The 22,729-nt window shown below is 35.9% G+C and overlaps 1 protein-coding gene across 1 annotated transcript in view; it reads left to right on the plus strand.

The window, feature by feature from the left end:
• The window catches only part of CNTNAP4 (contactin associated protein family member 4), a 676,519-nt gene that overhangs the window by 424,941 nt on the left and 228,849 nt on the right, over positions 1-22,729 (plus strand). Inside the window, exon 8 of the mRNA XM_072596864.1 lies at positions 9,658-9,919. Coding sequence (XP_072452965.1) covers positions 9,658-9,919 — 262 coding nt within the window. The remainder of the gene's footprint in view (positions 1-9,657; positions 9,920-22,729) is intronic.

A 22,729-nucleotide genomic window follows, 5' to 3' on the forward strand; every position in this document is an offset into this window, starting at 1 on the left:
AGTAGTTTATGGGACAGGTTCTTCTTTTTCACATAAAAAGGAATTAAAAAGAGATTTAAAATTTCTTTTATGTAATAATCTGTATTTTTTCATTTCCCTGTTACTGTTCCCAGTAGGCCAGTTTTTCTGCTTGTATAATTTCACTAATTCTTTGTTTAGGCTGTAATCACCCAAATAGAGAATAATACCAGTTTTCCAGATAGTAACTAAGTCTCATTCTTTGATAAAATGAACAAACCTATCAATTTGGTATGGTTGCCAATAAATTAATATCAATTAGGAATTGTTAAACTTTTATGACTGCACATTTTCTCAAAGTAGTAATACTGGCTGACCTAATATATAGTACTTTAATATTAAATTCTGGTAGAGAAGAGCAGCAATGGAATGCTGAGAATTGCAGGCCTAGACTCAGAAGATTTGGGTTCCTATCTGCGTTTTACAACTGACTATGCTACTTTAGGCAAATCACATGACCTTTCTTGGGTCTCAGACTCATCACCTGGAAATTAAGTGACTTGATTTAAATTATTTCCAAGATCTCTGCTTGCTCGAAAATTTTAATCTATGATGACTTTTTCACTATCTCTTATGTGAAGTTTCAATTATTAGTCATGAAAAGCAGAGACTTGGTTTTAAATTTATGATTACTTTAATATTCAAGAGTATTATAAAACATACCGCTTTTTAACCATTCCAAGAGAAATTCTAATGCCAATTTGTATTCTTCTAGAGAATACACATCTGAATTCATTTCATTATGAAAATTAGATATATTTATTCAGACTGCCAAAGCAAAATTGAAGTTATTATGCATTATACATACAAATACATATTCCATTGTAGTCAAACTGGGCTACTTGCTGTTCCCTCAAGAAGACGTTCCATGTCCAATTTTTTTTTATTGGCACTAGTATCTTCTCCTGATGCGTGTCATCTAATATCTTATGCCCTCTACCCCTTTGAATCTTTAGCTTCTCTTTAAGGATCATCACCTCCTTTACAAACCCTTTCTTCAAGACTACAATTTCTTTTCTCTCCCTTAAAAAAATGCTTATTGATTGGGCTTTTTATGTCTGTACCTCACAGTCATTGTAACTTACTCCTCCCCTTGTCTTTAGCCTAAACCTCCTAGTGATAAAGAAAAATAACTAAATGAAACATATCAGAAATTAATTGTACCTGGCATGTACACAGTGTTCTGTCCAAGAAATCCCTTGATGCTCTACTGTGAGGCAGGTGATAATGTGTCATTATCTTTTCCTCGCTTAAGACTTCCACTATACATTCTTCCTCCTCCCATTAGAAAGTGAATTTATAAAAAATAATAGAAACTCCTTTTTCTGTCTTTGTATCTCCAGTACCTAATACAATATCTTTCATGTTGTAGTTGCTTGATAAATGCTTCTTGAATTAATGAAGATATGTGTATGTGAATTTTTTTTGTTTCAAATAGATTAAAAGTTCCTTAAATACTCTATGGTATAGTCATGACTGATCACAACTGTGTAAAAAAGATATCAGTTGATTACCTGTTATGTGAAAAGAAAGTTTTTTCATTATATACTTAATTATGCCTTTGTCAAATTCTTCTACCAGTATGGTTCATTACAAAGGTAAGGTATTGATAGTATCATCACTTTTAATGACTCCCTGTTGCTTTCAAGGTCAAATATAAAATCCTCTGGCTATTAAAACCCTTCCTAATCTCCCCTCTTCTTAACTTTTCAGTCTTCTAGCATGCTGTTTTACTCCACACATTTTGCTCTTCAGTGAAACTGATTTTATTTTTCCTCCCACAGACCATTCCATCTCCCTAGCTGTTCACTCCATCTCCAATCCCTGCAATGCTCTCCTTCTTTCTCTCTGTCTATTGACTTCTCTGGTTTTGTTCAGATTTCAGCTTGTCTTACCTTTTTTTCCAATACATCTTTCCTACTCCTTCTTAATCTTACTGCCTTCTGTCTGATACTCCTCTCTTCTCAATTTATCCTGCATATGTCTTGATTGTATGTAGTGCTTCGCATGAGTTTCTTGGGAGCTGTTTCTGTTTTTTCCCTTTCTTTGTATCCTCGGTTGTTAGAATAGTGCTTGACTTTGCTCTATAAAAATATAAATTTGTTTTCTTTGGAGCAAAAAAGGGAATCTTATCAAAATCCCAGGCCCAGGACCTTTCCATTTGTAGTAGGATAGGACCAGACCTATACACAGGACAAGGGAGGGGGCAGACTTCATAGTACAGAAGAGGGAACGTCCTAGGCTCTGCTGCATTTAGCATTTAAGGTGTAGATTACAGTTGACTAGTAGATCTTGATCACTGGCAGAGAAGAAAGACTTGTTTCAAGCTTACCAGAAGGCTTTATACTGGCTATGCAGCACCTGGCATTCCCAGTGATACATAAAAGCATCATTACTGTAGACATTTTGCTTTCTCTGTTCTGAAAGGTTCTTCATCTACATATTTTGCTCCAGTCACAATTATGAAATGAAAAGAGAGACAAACAGGAGGAGCACTGAACTCACTAGAATTATCAGTGTGCTTCCGTGATCTGTGTTTAGCAATTGTGTCTTTGCACCCTATTTTTGTAACCTCTGCTTGTTTATTTAGCTGTATATCCCCTTCCCAGGAGCAGCTGGGTAGTTCAATGCATAGAGTTCTGGTGTTGGAATCAGGAAATCTTATCTTCCTGAGTTCAAATACAGCCTCAGACACTTACTAGCTGCATGACCCTGCGTGACACCTTTTTTGTCTCCTTTTCTCATCTGTAAAATGAGCTGGAGAAGGAAATGGCAAACAACATCTCTATCTTTGACAAGAAAACCTCAAACGCTGTCATGGAGGGTCAGATGCAGCTGAAGCAATTAAACAAAAGCAGCAGTGTACCCTTCCTAATATATGACACCATAAGTTTTCCTGAAACCCTCAACCCTCACCCCATGTGCTTTACCCCAACTTAGATACTACATGATTCTTCTTGATGCTTTCTCATTTAAATTCATATACTGGAAAAGTCATGACATTTTGTCTCATGGTTTTAAATATAAATGAATGAAATTTGTTTTAAATAATACATTTATATATTGCTTTAATATTAACAAAAGTTTATCCTACAATGTAAGGAAACTATTATTTCCATTTTACTCATGAGATTGACTCCACTCCTTCTACCTTGAAAAAGGTAAAATGATGCCCATAGTCACATGACTTGAAAGGATGAAACTAGGAATTAAAAACACAGACCTCCTCTGTCAAGTTTAACCTACTTATCTATCTATCTATCTATCTATCTATCTATCTATCTATCTATCTATCTATCTATCTATCTATCTGTCTGTCTGTCTGTCTGTCTGTCTGTCTGTCTGTCTGTCTGTCTGTCTGTCTATCTGTCTATCTGTCTATCTGTCTATCTGTCTGTCTGTCTGTCTATCTGTCTGTCTGTCTGTTTACTTATCTATTTATTTGTTTGTTTGTTTATTTCGTTTTAGTTTTCAGCATTCATTTCCACTAAATTTGGGGCTCCAAATTTTCAACCTATCTCTTCCCTCCCCCCACCACAAGATGGCCTGCATTATGATTACTCCTTCCCTCAGTCTACCTCCCTTTTTATTATCCCCTCTTTATCCCCTATGCCTTTACTTTCTTGTAGGACAAGATAGATTTCTATACACCATTGCCTATGTATCTTATTTTCCAGTTGCATGTAAAACAATTTTAAGCAATTGTTTTAAAAACTTTGAGTTCCAAATTCTCTTCCTTTTTCCCTCCCCACGCACCACCATGGAGTAGGCGAGTAATTCAGCATAGGTTATACACGTGTAGTTATGCAAAACACTTCCATATTAGTTGCATTGTGAAACACTAACTATATTTCCCTTCATCCTATTCTGCCTCCCCTCTTATTCTATTTTCTCCTTTGACCCTGTCCCTTTTCAAAAGTATTTACTTCTGATGATCCCCTATCCTATTCTGTGTTCCCTTCTATCACCACCCCTATCACCTTCCCTCTTACTTTCCTGTAAGTTAAGATACCTAATTGAGTTTGTATGTTATTCACTCCTTAAGCCAAATCCAATGAGAGTAAGGTTCACTCATTCCCTCTTACCTCCCTTCTCTTCCTCTCCACCCTTTTTTCTTGCCTCTTTTATGCGAGATAATTTATCCCATTCTGTCTTTCCTTTTTTCCTTATCCCAATATATTCCCTCTCTCACCGCTTATTTTTTTAGATATCATCCCTTCATATTCAACTCACCCTGTGCCCTCAATTTATCTGGTTCTCTATCTATCTATCTATCTATCTATCTATCTATCTATCTATCTATCTATCTATCTATCTATCTATCTATCTATCTATCTATATTTCCTTCAACTACTCTAATACTGAGAAAGGTCTCATGAGTTACAAATATCATCTTTCCATGTAGGAATGTAAAGAGTTCAACATTAGTAAGTCCTTTATGGTTTCTCTTTTCTGTTTACCTTTTCATGCTTCTCTTGATTCTTGTATCTGAAAGTCAAATTTTCTATTCAGCTCTGGTCTTTTCAGCAAGCATGTTTGAAAGTTCTTTATTTCATTGAATGATCATTTTTCCCCTGAATCATTATACTGAATTTTGCTGGTGAGGTGATTCTTGCTTTTAATTCTAACTCCTCTGACCTCTGAAATATCATATTCCAGGCCTTGATACCTTAATGTGGAAGCTGCTAGATCTTGTGTTATCCTGATAGTATTTCCACTGTACTTGAATTGTTTCTTTCTGGCTGCATGAAATATTTTCTCCTTGACCATGGAAGTCTGGAATTGGGCTACAGTATTTCTAGGAGTTTTCCTTTTAGGATCTCTACCGAAGAGCAAACAGTAGATTTTTCGATTTCTATTTTATCCTCTGGTTCTAGAGTATCAGGGCAGTTTTACTTGTTAATTTCTTAAAAGATGGTATCTATGCTCTTTTTTTTTTTTTTTTATCGTGGCTGTCAGGTAGTACAATATTTTTTTTAAATTTTCTCTCCTGGATCCATTTTCCAGGCAATTGGTTTATCCAATGAGAAATTTCACATAATCTTCTATATTTTTTTTTCATTCTTTTGGTTCTATTTTTATAATTTCTTGATTTCTTATAAAGTCATTAGCTTCTATTTGTAATTTTGAAGGAATTATTTTCTTCAGTGATTTTTTGGGCATCCTTTTCCATTTAGCCAATTCTGTTTGTTAAGACATTCTTCTCGTCATTGACTTTTTGGACCTCTTTTTCCAGTTGGGTTAGTCTATTTTTAAGGTGTTATATTTTTTATATATATATATATGTATTTTTTGGGGGGTCTGCTTAAGCAAGTTGTTGACTCATTTTTCCTGATTTTCTTGCATCACTCTCATTTCTCTTCCTATTTTTTTCTACTTCTCTTACTTGATTTTCAAAATTCTTTTTTAGTTCATTCATGGTATGAGACCAGTTCATATATTTCTTGGATGTTTTTGACGTAGGAGCCTTGACTTTGTTGTCTTTTTCTGGTTGTATGTTTTAATCTTGTTTGTCATAAAAGTAAGATTCTACAGTCTGAGATTTTATGCTGTCTGCTCATTTTCCCAGTCACATACTCGACTGTTTAATTCTTTGTCAAGATAGTACTCTGCTTCCAGTGAAGATGGGGGTTGGAGTGGGTGTACTTTCCCAGGCTTCAGGGATTTTGTATCAGCTGTTTGATCTCCCACTGTCTTTGGGCCCACAGCTCTGGAAGCAGTTGCTGCTGCCACATCTGCCACCCCAGGGTCTGGTGCTGGACCCCAGCTAGACTAGCCTCCTTTTTCACCCAGGTCCCACAGCTTTTCCACTGATGTTCTATGCTGTCTCTGTCCTTTATGGATTGAGAAGCCTGAAAACCACCACAGCTGCCAGTGATTCAGTACCCTGAGACCTGCTCCAGCTCTGTCTTTGTTGGTTTGACCCAACTCATACTGTGCTCTGTTCCTGGCTTGTTGCAATATACTCTTCCTGTGGACCTTCCAGGTTGCCTTGGGCTAGAGATTTGTTTCACACTGTCATTTGTAGGTTCTGTAGCTCTAGAATTTATTCAGAGTCATTTTTGTTACAGGTATTTGGAAGGGCTTGGGGAAGAGCTCAAGCAAATCTCTGGTTTTACTGTGCCATCTTGGCTCTGCTCTCTACAACCTACTTTTTAATACAATACACTATTTGTAATGATTACAGTTCCTACTCCCATAAAAACTGTCAGTGTATATGTGTGCACATAAGTATATCCTGTTTAAAAAAACTCTAGTAGTGTTATTGCTGGGTCAAAGGGTAGAGGCATGCACAGACCAATATCTTACACCATATACCAAAATAAAATGTATGTGTATGTGTATATGTATGTGTATGTGTGTATCAAAATGGGCACATGTTTTAGATATAAAGGCTGATACTCTAAGCAAACTGGGAGAGCAAAGAATAGTTTACCTGTCGGATTTATGTAGAATGGAATAATTATAACCAAGTAAGAGAGAGAGAGCACTATGAAATGCAAAAAAAACAAAAAGTTTTATACAAACAAAGCCAATGCAACTACAATTAGGAGGGAAGGAGAAAACTGGGAAAGAATTTTTACAACCAGTGTCTCTGATAAAGGCCTCACTTCTACAATATATAGAGAACGGAGTCAAATTTATAAGAATTCAAGTCATTGCACAACTGCTAAATACTCAAAGCATATGAACAGACAGTTTTCAGAGGATGAAATTAAAGATATATATAGTCACATGAAAAAATCCTCTAAATCATTATTGATTAGAGAAATACACATCAAAATAATTCTTAGGTATCATATCACATCTGTCAATTTGACTAACATGACAAAACAGGAAAATGATAAATGTTTGAGAAGATGTGGGAAAATTGGAACACTAACACATTGTTGGTGGAGTTGTGAACTGATCCAACCGTTTGGAACTATGCCAAAAAGGCTATAAAAATGTGCATACTCTTTCACTCAGCAATACCACTTCTAGGGCTGTATCCCAAAGAGATCATAAAAATGGGAAAAGGACCCAAATGTACGAAAATATTTATAGTAGCTCTTTTTGTGGTGGCCAAGAATTGGCAATTGACATTAATTGGGGAATAGTTGAGCAAGTGGTGGTACATGAATACAATAGAATTCCAGTGTTCTCTAAGAAATGATGAACAAGTAAACTTTAGGGAAAAAAAACTGAAAAGACTTATATGAGCTCATGCTGAGTGAGTGGAGCAGAACCAGAAGAATACTGCACATAGTTAAGGCCACATTATATGATGACTAACCTTGCTAGACAGCTCTTCTTAGCAATGCAAAGTTCTAAGACAACTCCAAAAGACCCATGATGGAAAATGTTGACCCCAACCAGAGAAAGAGGTATGGAATCTGACTGCAGATTGAAGCATACTATTTTTTTCTGTTTCTTTTTAGTTTTGTTTTGTTTCTTATTTCTCATGGTTCATTCCATTGGTTATAATTATTCTTTGAAACATGACTAATTTGAAAATAGGTTTAATGTGAAGGTATATAGAGAGCCTACATCAAATTGTATGTCATTTTTGAGAGGGAGGAGTAGATGAAGGGAGAGAAAATTTGAAACAGAAAAGCTTGTGGAACTGAATATTGTAGATGATAAATAAATTTAAAAAAAAACACACAGAAAGGTTTTAAGTAGTTTAAAAACTCTTTAGGCTTAATTCCAGATTGTTCTCCAAAATGCTTGGATCAGTTCACAATTCCACTGACATGAATTACTGTTCCAGTTTTCCCACATTCCCTCCAACATTTGTTGCTTCTCTTTTTAATCATTTTAGTCAATCTGGTAGGTACCAAATGATATCTCAAGGTTGTTTTAATTTGTATTAAAATGACTTAGATGCTATATGCATCCAGAAAAAGAAGTAATAAATAGAAAGAATATATAGAATTATTTTACATAAGCATTCCTATTTGTGTCTAATGGTAACCTTCTCTAGATTTGGGGAGGGAGGAAAGAAGAAAAAAAGACATTTACATAATTACTATGTATTTAAAAGGAATATTGGGGGGACACTATATAGAAAAAAGCTAAATTTATAAAACATCAAATTTTGTACTATTCACAGTTCCAAAGACTTCTTCAGTCTTCAGTTTATGAGGGGGAAAATCAGTCAACATGTATTTATCAAGAATTTCAATATGTACAAGACAATGAGCTAAACTCTGAGAATACAAAGAAAGGCAAAAATAGTCCCTTCTCTTGAGGAACTCATATTCTAATGGGGAAGACATGTAAATAAGGAGGTACATGTACCCAGAACTGATAGTGATAAATTGTCACAAGGTTGGGTTGGGAGGGGGCATAGAATTTGGAATTCAAAACTTCAAAAAAATAAAACATACAATATTTTAACATGTAATTGGAGAAAAAATATTATTTCAAAAAAGAAAGAAGAGAACTAGCAACTGGAATGGGAGAGATGAAGGTGAACTGAGTTTTGAAGACAGCCCAACAGACAGAGAGGCATAGAGAATATGAACAAAGGAGGATCTGTATACAGATTTCAGGGGAGCAGTAAACATTGGTGAAAAAAACATATCTTTTTTTCAATATAATGTATTTCCTTTGTAATCTTTTGATAAAATTGAGTTATTCTGGTATAATTAAATAATATTAAATTAATTATATTAATTTAATTTAATTAATAAATTAAATAATATTATTTAAATAATATTGAATAAATAAATAAGGGGTTGTTCTGGTATAATTAAAAAAGACTTGAAGGTAAGGGTTACATGTTAAACTTCAGAAAACCATTTAAATAAGATGTAAAGGTGACATTGCTGTGGATCAAAGGGTATATTGAAAATAGATCTTGAGCTAAATATGGACAGCAAATATACCCATGTGTGTACATTGTGTACACGTACACACGTAATGTGCATACAAGTATCTACATGCTATATGCATATGCATATGTGTGAATATGTCTCTGTACATGCATGTGTGCATATAACACACACACATACTTATATATGTGTGTGACATAAGCTCAATATCTAGTTATGTTTGATATTATTATATACATACATGTGCACAAGGATGTGTGTATATGTAAATATGTGTATATGTATATGTAATATATCTGCAGGTGTGTACATAAACTTTGTATTTACTTTAACTTGGGAAATAAAATGTAACAGCCTTAGGTAACACTTGGAAATTAGAAAGTTAGGACTTCATGTGGAAAATCACAAAATATCCTTGTGTAGAAAATTTAGAACAGATTACAATGATAAGCAGAGTTAACTATCCCATTGTAATTTCACAGAATATCTTAAGATTCATTTTAGGAATCTGTGTTGATTCTCTCTACATAGGGTAGATATCAGCCATGAAGGCCTATGTATATCTGTGCAAAATTAGGAATGTGTTGTCAGATGTGGCCAGTGCATCAATTTTTTAACTGTACACGTCTTTATCAAAAGAAAAACTTCTGTTTGTCTGAGCTGAGGGAGGGACATCAAGTTGAGGAGAAAGATTGCCATTGAGAAATCATGACAATATTTTTTAAAGCATCAATTAAACATCTGTATCAAAAATGTATCACTAAGACAAAAATGTCATTGTGGAATCTTACTATGTATTTCTTTATATTTTTTTCCTTAGGGAAATGTGTCATTTTCTTGTTTGCAACCACAAACAGTTCCAGTCACTTTTTTGGGCGCTGGCAGCTACCTAGCATTGTATGGCTCCTCAGGGCAGGATGAGATATCTGTGAGTTTTCAATTTCGCACTTGGAACAAAAAGGGACTTTTGCTGTCCAGTAACTTTCATCAGTATTCAGGAAGTCTCCTCCTCTATCTTCATGATGGAAAAATTAGATTGAATCTCTTCAAACTAGGAAAACAACAGAGTGACATAACAACAGGTAATAAATATATTTTAAATATTTTTGTGCTAGATTACTTGACTTTTATTTGTAATAGTTATTATGAATTTTACATCTCCAGAAAGGCCTAGCCAATTTTCTTGATCATAATAGGAACTCAATAAATACTAATTGGATTAACAAATTTATGACAATCAATGAAAGAATCTTTGTATTAATAAAATTTTCAAAATGACTTTATCCTTTATGACAGAAGATTTGCCATTGTGATTCTCTGGCATTTTCTTAACAGGATCTTTAAGAATGGATCATAGAATCATAGATTCAGAGCTTTACAAGTCAATATTCCAAACCTTTTAATCATTATCATCACTGTTTCTGCATTTCAGGATTCATTATATTCATAGTAATGGTAGACCAAGAGTAGAGATAACTTCTTTATCTCCACAGAACTAAAACTTCATATGCCAGGGACAACTTAGGTACTTAATATTGATCATTTAATATCCAGTTTAGTCATTCTATTCAACAAATATGTATTGCAAATTTTTTGGCATTGGTAACACAGAAAAACAGAGCAGTCTGTCACCGATTCTATATCAGCTTTCATCCTTCTAGGTGTTAAATGTTTCTGGATAGATGAACCTGTGGGTACAACAGAATAGAACAAAAAAAGACATAGATTTTATGTGTTTTGACTCTGGACATCCAGATAACTCCTTAAGCCAATGGTAGAGCCTGGCATTGATGTTCAGTTTTGGTCTGTTCATTGAGTGAGTGTGTGCTTTTATGCTCCTAGTCCTTGAAATACTGTTACTGCTCATGACTAGGGATGTTTGCTAGGAGTTCACTTATTTGAAAAGATATGCAAGTAGTAAAGATAGTATAGTAGAGGTCACTACAAAGTGAATGACTGTTTTAATTTTATTTAGTTTTACAATGTATTTTAAAGGTCACATTTCTTCTATTTGCTTAATAAATATTGTAATGGCCTTTTACCAAAAATGGTAAAATTTCTGAACTTAAAAAAAATGGCAATAAAAATGAGTAGAACAAAAATACAAAGGAAAAATAAGAATACAAACTTTGACTCACGTCTTTTTTTCTTATTTCAATGTTTCTCCTTTATAGATGACTGAAGGTTAAAAGTTCAATTTTAAAAATATGAATATTGCGTTCAATTTTGGTGACAACTACCATGTCATACCTACTTAAGGCTTGTTAATACAGTGAGAAATTTGCATAAGTATGTCTGAAAAAGAAATAAATCAAAACGGTTTCATTTTAATTATTAATAGGTTTCCTGAGACCATCATTTGAAAATGTTAATTTCATAGTAAGTGTGTCACTGATGAACAGCTTATTGTGATGTATTTGACTTCTTCAATAGCAGTTTCAATCACAGCCCAATTATAAACATGTTAATGAAATTGCTTCAGTGCAATGTCACTCTAACAGGCCCAGTGAAGGCAGTGTCATTTCTAAACAGTTTATTGGCATATATCTTTGACAGATTAACTGAAAGGCATAAGAATATACAAAACACCCCCAATGACTTTAAAGTCATAATAATCATATTTAAGTGCAAAAATGATCACTGACACCATATAATTTAATGTACTTATACTCATAGCTGATATAAAGCATCTAAAATAATTCATTAAATCCATCTGCGTAAGTACAGAAAGTGGCTGTAATTAAGAGAATAAACTACTATTTCCTCTCTAAGTAGGATGTTTCTGAATGAAACCACAATGAGCTTTTGAAATGTTGCTTTTAAGAGTAACCAGAGAAAGTAGAATTCATGATAAGAAATTGAAAAATTAAATTATGTGTGATTGAACAGCTAAAACACTTTTGACCTCAGTTTCACATGTACAACATTTGATAATTAAATCAGAATAGTATTTTGACCAGAGAATATTAATTCTGACCAGTGATCAGAATTCCTTGCCATTTTTTAAAAAATGAAGTACTTACCCCGATAAGCAAAATACTTCTAATCATAACAGGTAGCTTACTTTATTTGTCTTTTTCTAATAGAGATGGGAATTAGCAATTTACTATTCATTTAAAATCTAGAGTTTTTTTTTTTTTAAACCCAAGTAATCAGAGTTGAACTATGTTGAGTGCTGAACCTGAATTGAGTAGTAATTTCAGTAAATATATAAACCACCTCATCTGAACTTCCTAATGAAGAATATAGCTTTGTGAAATGTAATTCTAAGTAATTTTGAAAATAGTTTATCAAATTTTAAAATACCATCAGGTATCATTCCACAGAATGCTTTTACCACCACAGCCTCCAGTTCTGGCCAACTTCACAGATTTCAAAATTATCAAATTTTACAAATTTCAAAACTATCAAACATCTGATAGCATCAATAGTAACAAAGTATATAATAAATCAATACTAGATTCCATAGTGCTTATTTTAGTCATATTTCAGAGACTATACAGTATATAATATAAAGTGTTATCATACTTTACTATGATTTAAATTGTTCCTTTTTTTCCTACAAAACATATCTGTGTGAAGGTATCCAGTTTTAACGTGGTAAAGATTTTCACTTTGCCAGGTGCCCTGGTCTAATGTTGACTCAGGCCAGTTCCCTGGTCATTTATGTTTGATATGTAAAAGGAATAAGACATATATAGGTCATTTGAAAGTTAGAAAAATATTTATTTAACCATAGCAGAACATATTTGTCAAAAATATGCATGGAAGAGACTCGTTCTTTTTTTCTATCAGCCAAACAACAAAGAAAGTGTAAGACGTTCCTTCTAGATTTTTTGTACTTACAGAATTGGAAAGTGGCATCAGTTGCCTAAGCCTTACATCCTTTGACCTAATCAAGTATCAAGTTTGATTTCACTATTTTTCAAAGAAAAACTAGTCTAACTTACATGGGGGAAAGGGAAAGACTATTGCTTCCCACTATCCATAAGATCTTCTAGATCAGAGGCTTTAAACTCATAACTCCAAAACACCCAAATATGGCCTGAACCAGATTAAAATGTAATTGAAAAATGTTCAATAAAATAAATAAAAATACCATACAATATAGATAATGTTAATTTGTGGTTTTCTAAATCAGTATGTAGGGAATGGGAATGCTTTTGTTTGAATCTGATACTACTATTGTACAGGACATTTTTACCACTTAAATTACTTTAGGGATGATACTGCTCAACCCTGATCTCTGGTGTTCAAGAACACTCACAGAGGCAGCACTAAAGCAAAGAAAAACTGAAACTATAACAAAAACAAAGTTAACAATGGCATGGCTCCTCAAAGGAGTGACTAAGTATGGAATGATCCAAGGAAGGAATGAACCTTGGTCTAAATGATGAGGTCTATGTGGTAGGTGTTGGCAAATCATTGCATTCCCAGTGGGTATCTCACTGTAAAACAGTTTCCATAATAAGTAGCAGCACCAGAAAGAGCAAAAAATGTGTCCGTTCTTCACCTTATCAGCTGTGGTGGACTGGCCAGAGGCAACAACTCTCTGGCTTTTAGTCACTGGTGCCAGCATAGAAGGGTAGAACCAGGTCCTAACAATGGCAACACACCATCAATTCACCACTCTTGCAGTGCATAGGAAAGGAGTTTGGCAGGGAAGTTCACAATGCTCTGCACTGTTGGGTTGGGGAGGAGAGAAAGGAGCAGAATTAGGCCTTGGTGTTGGGTGAGGCACAATACTCACTCCAAATAAGGAATCAATGCTTACCCCCTAACCATCAATGAAGGGGTGTATGACGCAGATCCAGATCGGGGCAAAGAGGGATAGAATCAAGCCTCAGAAATGATAATACTTGCAGGCCAAATCCCAGCATAATGCTGCAAAGCTCAGTCCCCAGTAGTGACATCTGTCCTGTTCTAGGATAGACAAGTAGAAGCTGATACTGGCAAAATGGGTAGCAGGTAGAGACACTGGACTGACCCCAGGTTTCAGGAAGCAGCAACACAAACATAGATCCCCTAGTGGAAATGGACAATTAAGCTGGATGTAGAAACAAAAGAGATAACAAATAGGGAATGTGTCCCCAAAGCATTAACAGCCCAAGACAGGACTGCAGTACCCAACTATCTTTCTTGAACAGACAGGATCACAATAGCTAGTCAATCAGAAAGCAGTAGGACAAGGATGTTTGACCATGGAACCATAGAAGGGACCCCTCCCCTATTGCCTAAATCCCTTAATAAACCCCTCTTGCCTTTTTAATATTCATGATTTTTGTTGGATAATCAGCCTCACTGCACTATAAAAATGCCCATCTTGTATTTCTAAGTTGTTGGTTCCTCTTGGAACCTAGTCCTTCTGAAGGGTAGCAATCCTCAGTGAATACCTGTCCTTGGATTAGGGGTGATCTGACTTTGAATTCTTTTGAAACTGAGCTACCACTACACACAGTGAAACCACAACTTCTCCTAAGGCAATTGGATAATGACCATTAGCAATACAAAGATATCCAGCTCAACAAGGTCAGAGTCTCATTTACTCTCATTCCTCTGGATTTGTCTTGTTTTTGTGTCTGGGAAATCTCTTTCATCCCTTAAAATTCAATCCCTCCTAGCTGCTTTGATGGTAAACTGAGCTTCGAGAAAATCCCCTAATAGAAACTGGAGGAAGCTCAAATTAACAGCCTGGAAGACCCAGCTGATAGCCTTAAACGATATTTTGTAGCAATTACTTCAAGATAGTTCTTAAGGATACAATTATTAAAAGTATACTCACATTACTCTCTTGTTGCTAAGTGGCCACATTTTACTTTCTAACCTCCCAAAGGGTGGGTGGGGGGGGGGGGCAAAGGAAGATAAATTTTGATGGCCTAAGCTGCCTAGTTAACTTCATTTATACTGGTATACTTTTTCTTTCTTTCTTCCGTCCTTTCTTCCTTCTTCCTTCCTTCCTTCCTTCCTTCCTTCCTTCCTTCCTTCCTTCCTTCCTTCCTTCCTTTTTTTCTTTCTTTCCTTCTTTTTCTTCCTTCCTTCCTTCCTTTCTTTCTTTCTTTCTTTCTTTCTTTCTCCCTTCTTTCTTTCTTTCCTTCTTTTTCTTCCTTCCTTCCTTCCTTCCTTCCTTCCTTCCTTCCTTCCTTCCTTCCTTCCTTCCTTCCTTCCTTCCTTCCTTTCTTTCTTTCTTTCTTTCTTTCTTTCTTTCTTTCTTTCTTTCTTTCTTTCCTTCCTTCCTTCCTTCCTTCCTTCCTTCCTTCCTTCCTTCCTTCCTTCCTTCCTTCCTCCCTCCCATCCTTCCTTCCTTCCTTCCTTCCTTCCTTCCTTCCTTCCTTCCTTCCTTCCTTCCTTCCTTCCTTCCTTCCTTTCTTCCTTCCCTTCCCATTTCACCCTCGAGCTCATAGATTGGACAATAGATCTCTGTGCAAGAACCACTTGATGGCTATTTTCGGGGCCCCCCTAGCTCTGAGTGAATGTAGGTAATAACTGTTGATCTTTTGGCCAACAACTCTGAGGGTGTTCCACTCCCAATTTGATTTTTATTTTTTTAAATCAAAGGGGCCATCCTTTGACTCCTTAAAGAGGTCTATTCACTGAATAGGCATTACTTCACTCAAAGTGAGAACCTGAAAAGACCTTAGCCCAACAGGGGCAAGGGGTCCCATTGTATCCTAGACCATCTCCAGTTGTTTTGATGAATTTTTGGCCAATGGACCAGAAGGCTCTGGAGAAGAAAGTGAGGCTGGTGATCTTGCACAGCCCTCCCTCACTAAAATCAAAGTCAACTGCAAGTCATGTCATCATCTCCCTGATATAAACACAACAATCCTATCTAAAAGTACTATAAGGAGTGTGAAGGTTTTTACTACCCACTATCCACTGCCCACTCCCCACTTTGCTGAGATAATTCTTTTCCAATCCTGCAAGACTATACCAATTGTTGTGGATTGAAAGTTTGATATAAAAAAAGAATAAGGCACTTGTAGGTCAAGTAGCAGTTAAATAAAGGAGATTTATTTATCCAAAGACAGAAAAAGATATGTATTGTGGACATAAATTAGATTTAGCAGAGCAAACTCCATTGACTGAGTTGACTATTGTTTTGCAGGAATGAAACATCATAGAGAATGAATTCCTGGAACACCTTATAGATGTGTATGTGTGTGTGAGTGTGTGAACAAGAAGTGAGACTAATGGCCAGAGACTTTAATACCCAGACTTAATCAAGTCTCCTAGATGCTTTAAATAACTTTTAAGGAAAAAAATAGCTTAACTTGCTTGGGGGAAAGTTAAGATATTGCCCTCTTGATACCAGGGCTTCCTGGAGATATGATGCTTTGATCTAAGTGAGTGACTCTTATAATAGGGATTTTCTGCATCCTTATCTGGCCAGTTGAGATCTTGCATGTGAGGCTGATCCCTGATGTCTTCAAATCAAATCATATAGTTTACTGTATAGTTTACTTTTTCACAGAATTAGCTTTGAATCACAGCTATATTTTTTTCTGTCAATTTTCTCAACATAAACTACTTTTTAAAAAAAAATTGGAATTAAGAGGCAGGAATAGACTTGTTATTTATGTGGGAGTTTTCCTTGAATCAGCTGTCTATGTATAGTCAGAACATCAACTCATCAAGAAATATTTTTAAGAATAAGAATAAGGAAACAAAAACATATGACTTACAGTTGACATACCTTAAACTTGAAATTTTAAACAAGCAATTGAAAATAAAATAAAAATTGAAATAAGCAAAATAAATGATATCAACACTGATTAATAATTCTATCCTGAAGTTTAACCATTGTAAAGTAAGTACCAAATCAAGGAACCAAAAGAGCCCAGAAAGGAGCTTTGTCAGCAAACAACTGAATTACTTGTCAATCAGAGATAGCTGCCAAAGATAATATCAGGTTAGAATATGAAGTTATTTGTAAAATTTTACAAAGAATAATGATGGATGATTATAAGTAGTGAGGTCTCAAAAAGAAAATTGAAGAAATGGAAGACAAAAATCCACTTAAGAAAACTTTGGGACGGTAATTGAACACAGTCATCTCAAGGATATTTATCAGTGAAAAATGCATAGAGAACGACAAACAGAAGAAAAATGAAAATTAAAAGATTTACAAAAATAATTTTTGCAAACTATTTTCTCTAGCAAAGACAGTGATAATACCACACTTGTACCCTTCTGCAGTCTCAGACTAGCATAAAGAGATAGAAATGGTACCAAAGAAAACAAAGATGAGAAAAAGAGCCAAACTGAACCAAGGATATACTAAGTTCTCAATGCTGGAAGCATTGAGGTTTAGGGGTGCTGAGATCCTGAAATAGAAACATTGGGATCCTGACCAAATGAATTCAACTCAAGCCATCTTTCAGCCAAAGAGAAAGAAGATTTATTAAAAATCTGCCACATTCAGTAAACTCTTAAGTAGTCCAGACATTTGTAACACTCATGTAGGTAGGCCAGATTGCATCTGAGCATCTTAATGGAGGCTGAGATGGATCTTATATACAAATTGACTATAGGAAGGGTCTAGGGTTGACCAAGTAGTTGGCCAAGATGAGGGGGTCCAGAGAGTGACCAGTTCACTGAGATGACTAGAGATCTGAGGTCAGGAACTAAGAGAATGGGATTTTGTTAGGATCAAAGGTGGGACGTAGCCCAAGGCTATCTGGAGTTAACAGACAATGGAGGACTAGGCTAGGTTAAGGGTAACAGAGAATTGGGCATAGCTATAATAAAAGACTTATTACCTCAGGTGAACGTCAGATCAAGTGGGACCATACAAGGAAAGTTCAAGGGTGCTCCCAGAGCCTGTATCCCATCAGAATTAACACAATGAAAAGACATAAAAGATCTCTGAAGAAGAAGATTCCAAGTCTATGGAAAAAGAAAAAAAGGAACTTAACAAATATAGACAAAAGAAGACCAAAAGAACATTAAGAATTCCTTATATATGCTAATTTATTCATCTAAACAAGCTGTTTTTGTGAGATCAAACCACATAAATCAAGGGCCTTCCCTGGGAGAGTTTAATAAGAACCAAAATAGTTTTATTAAGCAATAGTCAGCAATGTATCCCATGCTCACACTTGAAAGTAGACTGAAAGATATTAAAAACAGAAGTATTCATTTTGTTTATGGACTGATAGTTTTGAAAAAAGTATGTGATTGGTTAGGCCAGAATGCTGCCTGACTAGGGATCCAAAATTATTGAAGATTTATAGCACTAGAAATGAATGTATTTAAAGACTTTCTGATCATAAATCTGGTGTGATGTAAAACAGGGAAATGTATGCTCAACAAAGGTTTTTGCTACTTTGTTAAAAGAGATAGACCACAGAGTTTATATCAAAAAGAGACTCCCTGTGGATCATAAGGTCTTTTAGATTCTTCTATGTAAGAATGGCAATGAGCCTTAAAACATCGTAGAGCTTCCTGGAAGAAGTTTCTAAGCATTCAAAGAAATTTGGCTTGTTCATTCACACAGAAAGTACCAAGTACATGAACAATATCTGTTACTCAGATTTCAATGTTAGCCTCCACCCCATTTAAGTCACACACAGAGCATACTCTTGATTTTATCATCATCGCTCATCACCACCACCCATTCCATCTTAACACTTAAGAATTCCAAAATCTTAGTGACCATAATCTATGGGCTTTTCTCCTTTCCCTTTCTTTACTTTCCCTTACTAAGTAATGCTTTGTTCAGTGATTGTGGCTAGGTAAGAAACAAATAGAGAGGGGGGTGGAGCCAAGATGGCAGAGTGAGAGCAATGACTCACCTAAGCTCTTGGACAAACTCCTTTGGATACCTCTGAAAGGAGAATCTGACTAAATTTTGGAGGTGCGGAATCCAGTGGGAGACAGACTGTGACAGATTCGGAGCCCAGGTTAGACTGGAAGGTCCACAGGAAGGATATGTTCCACTGGGGTGAGCCCCCAGCACACAGTGCAGCATGGTCAGCACAGAGGAGCGGAAGGGACCCGTGAAACCTGAGAGCTGCAGGGGGAACCAGAGGAGCTGGAGGCAAGATGAACCGAGCCAGTGAGAGCCGCCGAGCGCCACATATATACGCAGCAGATCCTGAGACCTTCAGCCTGAAGATTAAACTTTGGTAAGTCACCTACTTGAACTTCCGGGAGCCAGGATGGTGGAGTGATCAGTAAATGCTCTCTCCTTCCCCACTGATGACCGTGAAAGAACCATAAAATATTTCCCCAGAAAAATCATGAATCAGCAGGAACAGCAGAAGGGGCAAATAGTCTCATAACACCTGAGGCTAGGAAAATAGCTAAGGGGGATTCCTCCTACTGTGGTGGAGGCAAACTGGAAGGACAGAGGACCCAGGGCAGAGAAAACTCGCACTAGGACCCAGGCAAGCCTCAGCGCCAGGAGAGGAGGCCCAGGAGGGGTGGGAATACACATTAGCATCTAGGCATGCCTCAGCACACCAGGGGAAATGGGAAGATAATAGGAACATGGGATCACCATTCCCAAAGCTTGGCTTTGCCTCAGTTCAGCTGAGGAGATCTCCTGTGACCAGACCACTCCTCCCACACACTTAACAAGCTAACCCCAGGGTTGATCAGGGAAACAAAAAACAAAAATCTGCTTTTAGCTTTTTCACACATCAGCTCAACACAAAGTTCTGTAGCTTCTGATTGAAAGAACCAGAAGCTACAATACTCAGTCAACATCATGGACAGGAAAAGGCAGATGAAGGGTGAAAAAACCATAGAATCCTCCTATGGGGATAAGGAACAAAACACAAACACCAAAGAGTTCAGAGCTAAGAATGTACTTCCATCTGAAACTTCAGAAGGGACTATGAACTTCTCTCAAGCAAAAGCAGCTCTCCTGGAACAGCTGAAGAAGGAAACAGAAGAAAAACTGGCCAATGATTTTAAAATTATAAAAAAAAAAATTCACTGATGAGAGCATAACTTTGAAAAGGAAAATTGAACAAATGGAAAAGGAAGTTCAAAAATTAACTGGAGAAAATAATTCTGTAAAAAGAAGAGTAGATCAAACAGAAAAGGAAACCAAAAACCTAATTGGGAAAATTGGTCAAATGGAAAAGGAAACACAAAACCTAATTGGAAAAATTGGTCAAATGGAAAAGGAAGTACAAAAATTAACTGGAGAAAATAGCTCCTTAAAGGGAAAAATTGGTCAGATGGAAAAGGAGATGCAAAAGTTAACTGAAGAAAACAATTTGAAAAAGATTAGAATTGGGCAAGTAGAAACTAATGACTCAATGAGATAGCAAGAATCAGTCAAAAAAAATCTAAAGAATGAAAAGATAGAAGAAAATGTAAAATATTTAATTGGAAAAACAACTGACCTGGAAAATAGATACAGGAGAGAAAATTTAAGAATTATTGGCCTGCCAGAAACCCATGATGAAGAAAAGAGTCTGGACAATACCTTCCAGGAAATCATCAAGGAAAACTGCCCAGAAGTGCTAGATTCAGAGGGCAAAATAGTCATCAAAAGAATCCACCATTCACCTCCCAAAAGGGATCCCAAACTCAAAACCCCAAGAAATATAATTGCCAAATTCCAGAGCTATCAAGTAAAGGAGAAAATACTACAAGAAGCCAGAAAGAAACAATTCAAATATCAAGGACATGCAGTCAGGATCACACAGGACCTTGCAGCTTCTACATTAAAAAATCAAAAGAATTGGAACCCAATATTCCGTAAGGCAAAGGAGTTGGGACTTCAGCCAAGGATCAACTACCCAGCAAAGTTCAGCATAACATTTCAGGCAAGGAGAAAGTCATTCAATGAATTAAGGGATTTCCAGAGCTTCCTGACCAAAACGCCAGAACTCAATAGACAATTCGATTTTCAAATGCAGGTGTCAAGAGAATCATAAAAAGGTAAACAGGGGGGAAAAAACAAAAACAAAAACTTGTTACTCAATTAGGGCAAACTGTTTACCTCCCTATAAGGGAAGACGATGCCTGTTAATCTTGAGAATTGTGCAGCTATTATGATAAAAGGGATATACATAGAGGGAACGGAAATAAAGTAAATGATATCATGTCAAAAATATGATTTAAGTACGAGAAGGGATTGTAATAGGAGGTGTGAAAAGGAGGAAGCCGAAAATGGCAAATTACATCACAAGAAGAAGTACAAAATTGTAGTAGAGGGAAGGAGGGGAGGGAGATGAGCCTTGTTTGAGAGGTACTCTCATCTGATTTGTTTAAAGGAGGGAACACTAATCAAAAGTAGATAATTCTAACTAGCTCTATAGGTAGTAGGAGGGGAAGGGGGAAGAAAGGGGAGGGAGGCTAAAAGGGAGGGAAGAAGCAATAAGAGTAAAGGGGAGTAAAAGGGAGGGGGGATAAAAGAAGGAGGGGAAGGCTGCAGGAGGAGGTGGTGAAAAGTGAATACTATTGAGGAGGGGAAGGGAGACGGGAGAGCTAAAAGCACAAATGGTGGGAAAGAGGATGGAGGGAAATACACAGCTTGTAATCATAACTGTGAATGTGAATGGAATGAACTCTCCCATAAAACGGAGTTGGATAGCAGAATGGATTAAAAGCCATAATCGAACAATATGTTGCTTACAAGAAACACATTTGAAATGGGGGTGGGGGGGATACACATGGGATAAACGTCAAAGGATGGAGCAGAATATATTGTGCTTCAGCTGATGTAAGAAAGGCAGGAGTAGCAATCCTAATCTCAGACAAAGCAAAAGCAGAAATAGATCTAATCAAAAGGGATAAGGATGGAAAGTATATCCTGCTAAAAGGCACCATAGACAATGAAGCAATATCATTACTAAATATGTATGCTCCAAGTGATATGGCATCCAAATTCTTAGAGGAGAGGATGGGGGAGTTGAAGGAAGAAAATGACAGCAAAACTGTACTAATGGGGGACCTGAACCTCCTCCTGTCTGAACTCGATAAATCTAACCTCAAAATAAATAAGAAAGAGGTTAAGTAGGTAAATAAAACTCTGGATAAGGTGGATATTATAGATCTTTGGAGAAAAATGAATGAGAATAGAAAGGAATATACCTTTTTCTCAGGGATACATGGAAGATTTACAAAAATTGGCCATGTACTAGGACATAAAATTCTCACAATCCAGTGCAGAAAGGCAGAGATAATCAATGCATCCTTCTCAGATCATAATGCATTAAAAATTACATGTAATAAAAGGCTATGGAAAGATAAACCTAAAATCAATTGGAAACTAAATAATTTAATCCTTAAGAAGGAATGGGTTAAAGAAGAAATCATAGAAACATTCAACAATTTCATTCAAGAGAATGATAATAATGAGACAACATACCAAATCCTATGGGATACTGCAAAAGCTGTTCTTAGGGGAAGTTTTATATCTTTGAATGCCTACATAAATTAAACAGAGAAAGAGGAGATCAATGACTTGGGCATGCAGCTGAAAAAGCTAGAAAAAGAACAAACTGAAAATCCCCAAGTAAATACCAAATTAGAAATACTGAAAACCAAAGGAGAGATTCATAAAAGTGAAATTAAGAAAACTATTGAATTAATAAATAAAACCAATAGTGGGATTTATGAAAAAACTAATAAAATTGATAAGCCTTTGGACAATTAGATTAAAAAAAGAAAGAAGAAAATAAAATTACTAATATTAAAAATGAAAGGGGTGAACTCACTTCCAATGAGGAGGAAATTAAAACAATAATTAGAAACTACTTTGCCCAACTTTGTGCCTACAAATTCGATAATCTAAAGAGATGGATAAATATTTTAAAAAATACAAATTTCCCAGCTTAACAGAAGAGGAAGTTGAATACTTAAACAACCCCATCTAAGAAAAATAAATTGAACAACCCATAAATGAACTCCCAAGGAAAAAATCTCCAGGG

The sequence above is a fragment of the Notamacropus eugenii genome, chromosome 3 (assembly GCF_028372415.1).
Source record: "Notamacropus eugenii isolate mMacEug1 chromosome 3, mMacEug1.pri_v2, whole genome shotgun sequence".
In the NCBI taxonomy this organism is placed as follows: Eukaryota; Metazoa; Chordata; class Mammalia; order Diprotodontia; family Macropodidae; genus Notamacropus; species Notamacropus eugenii.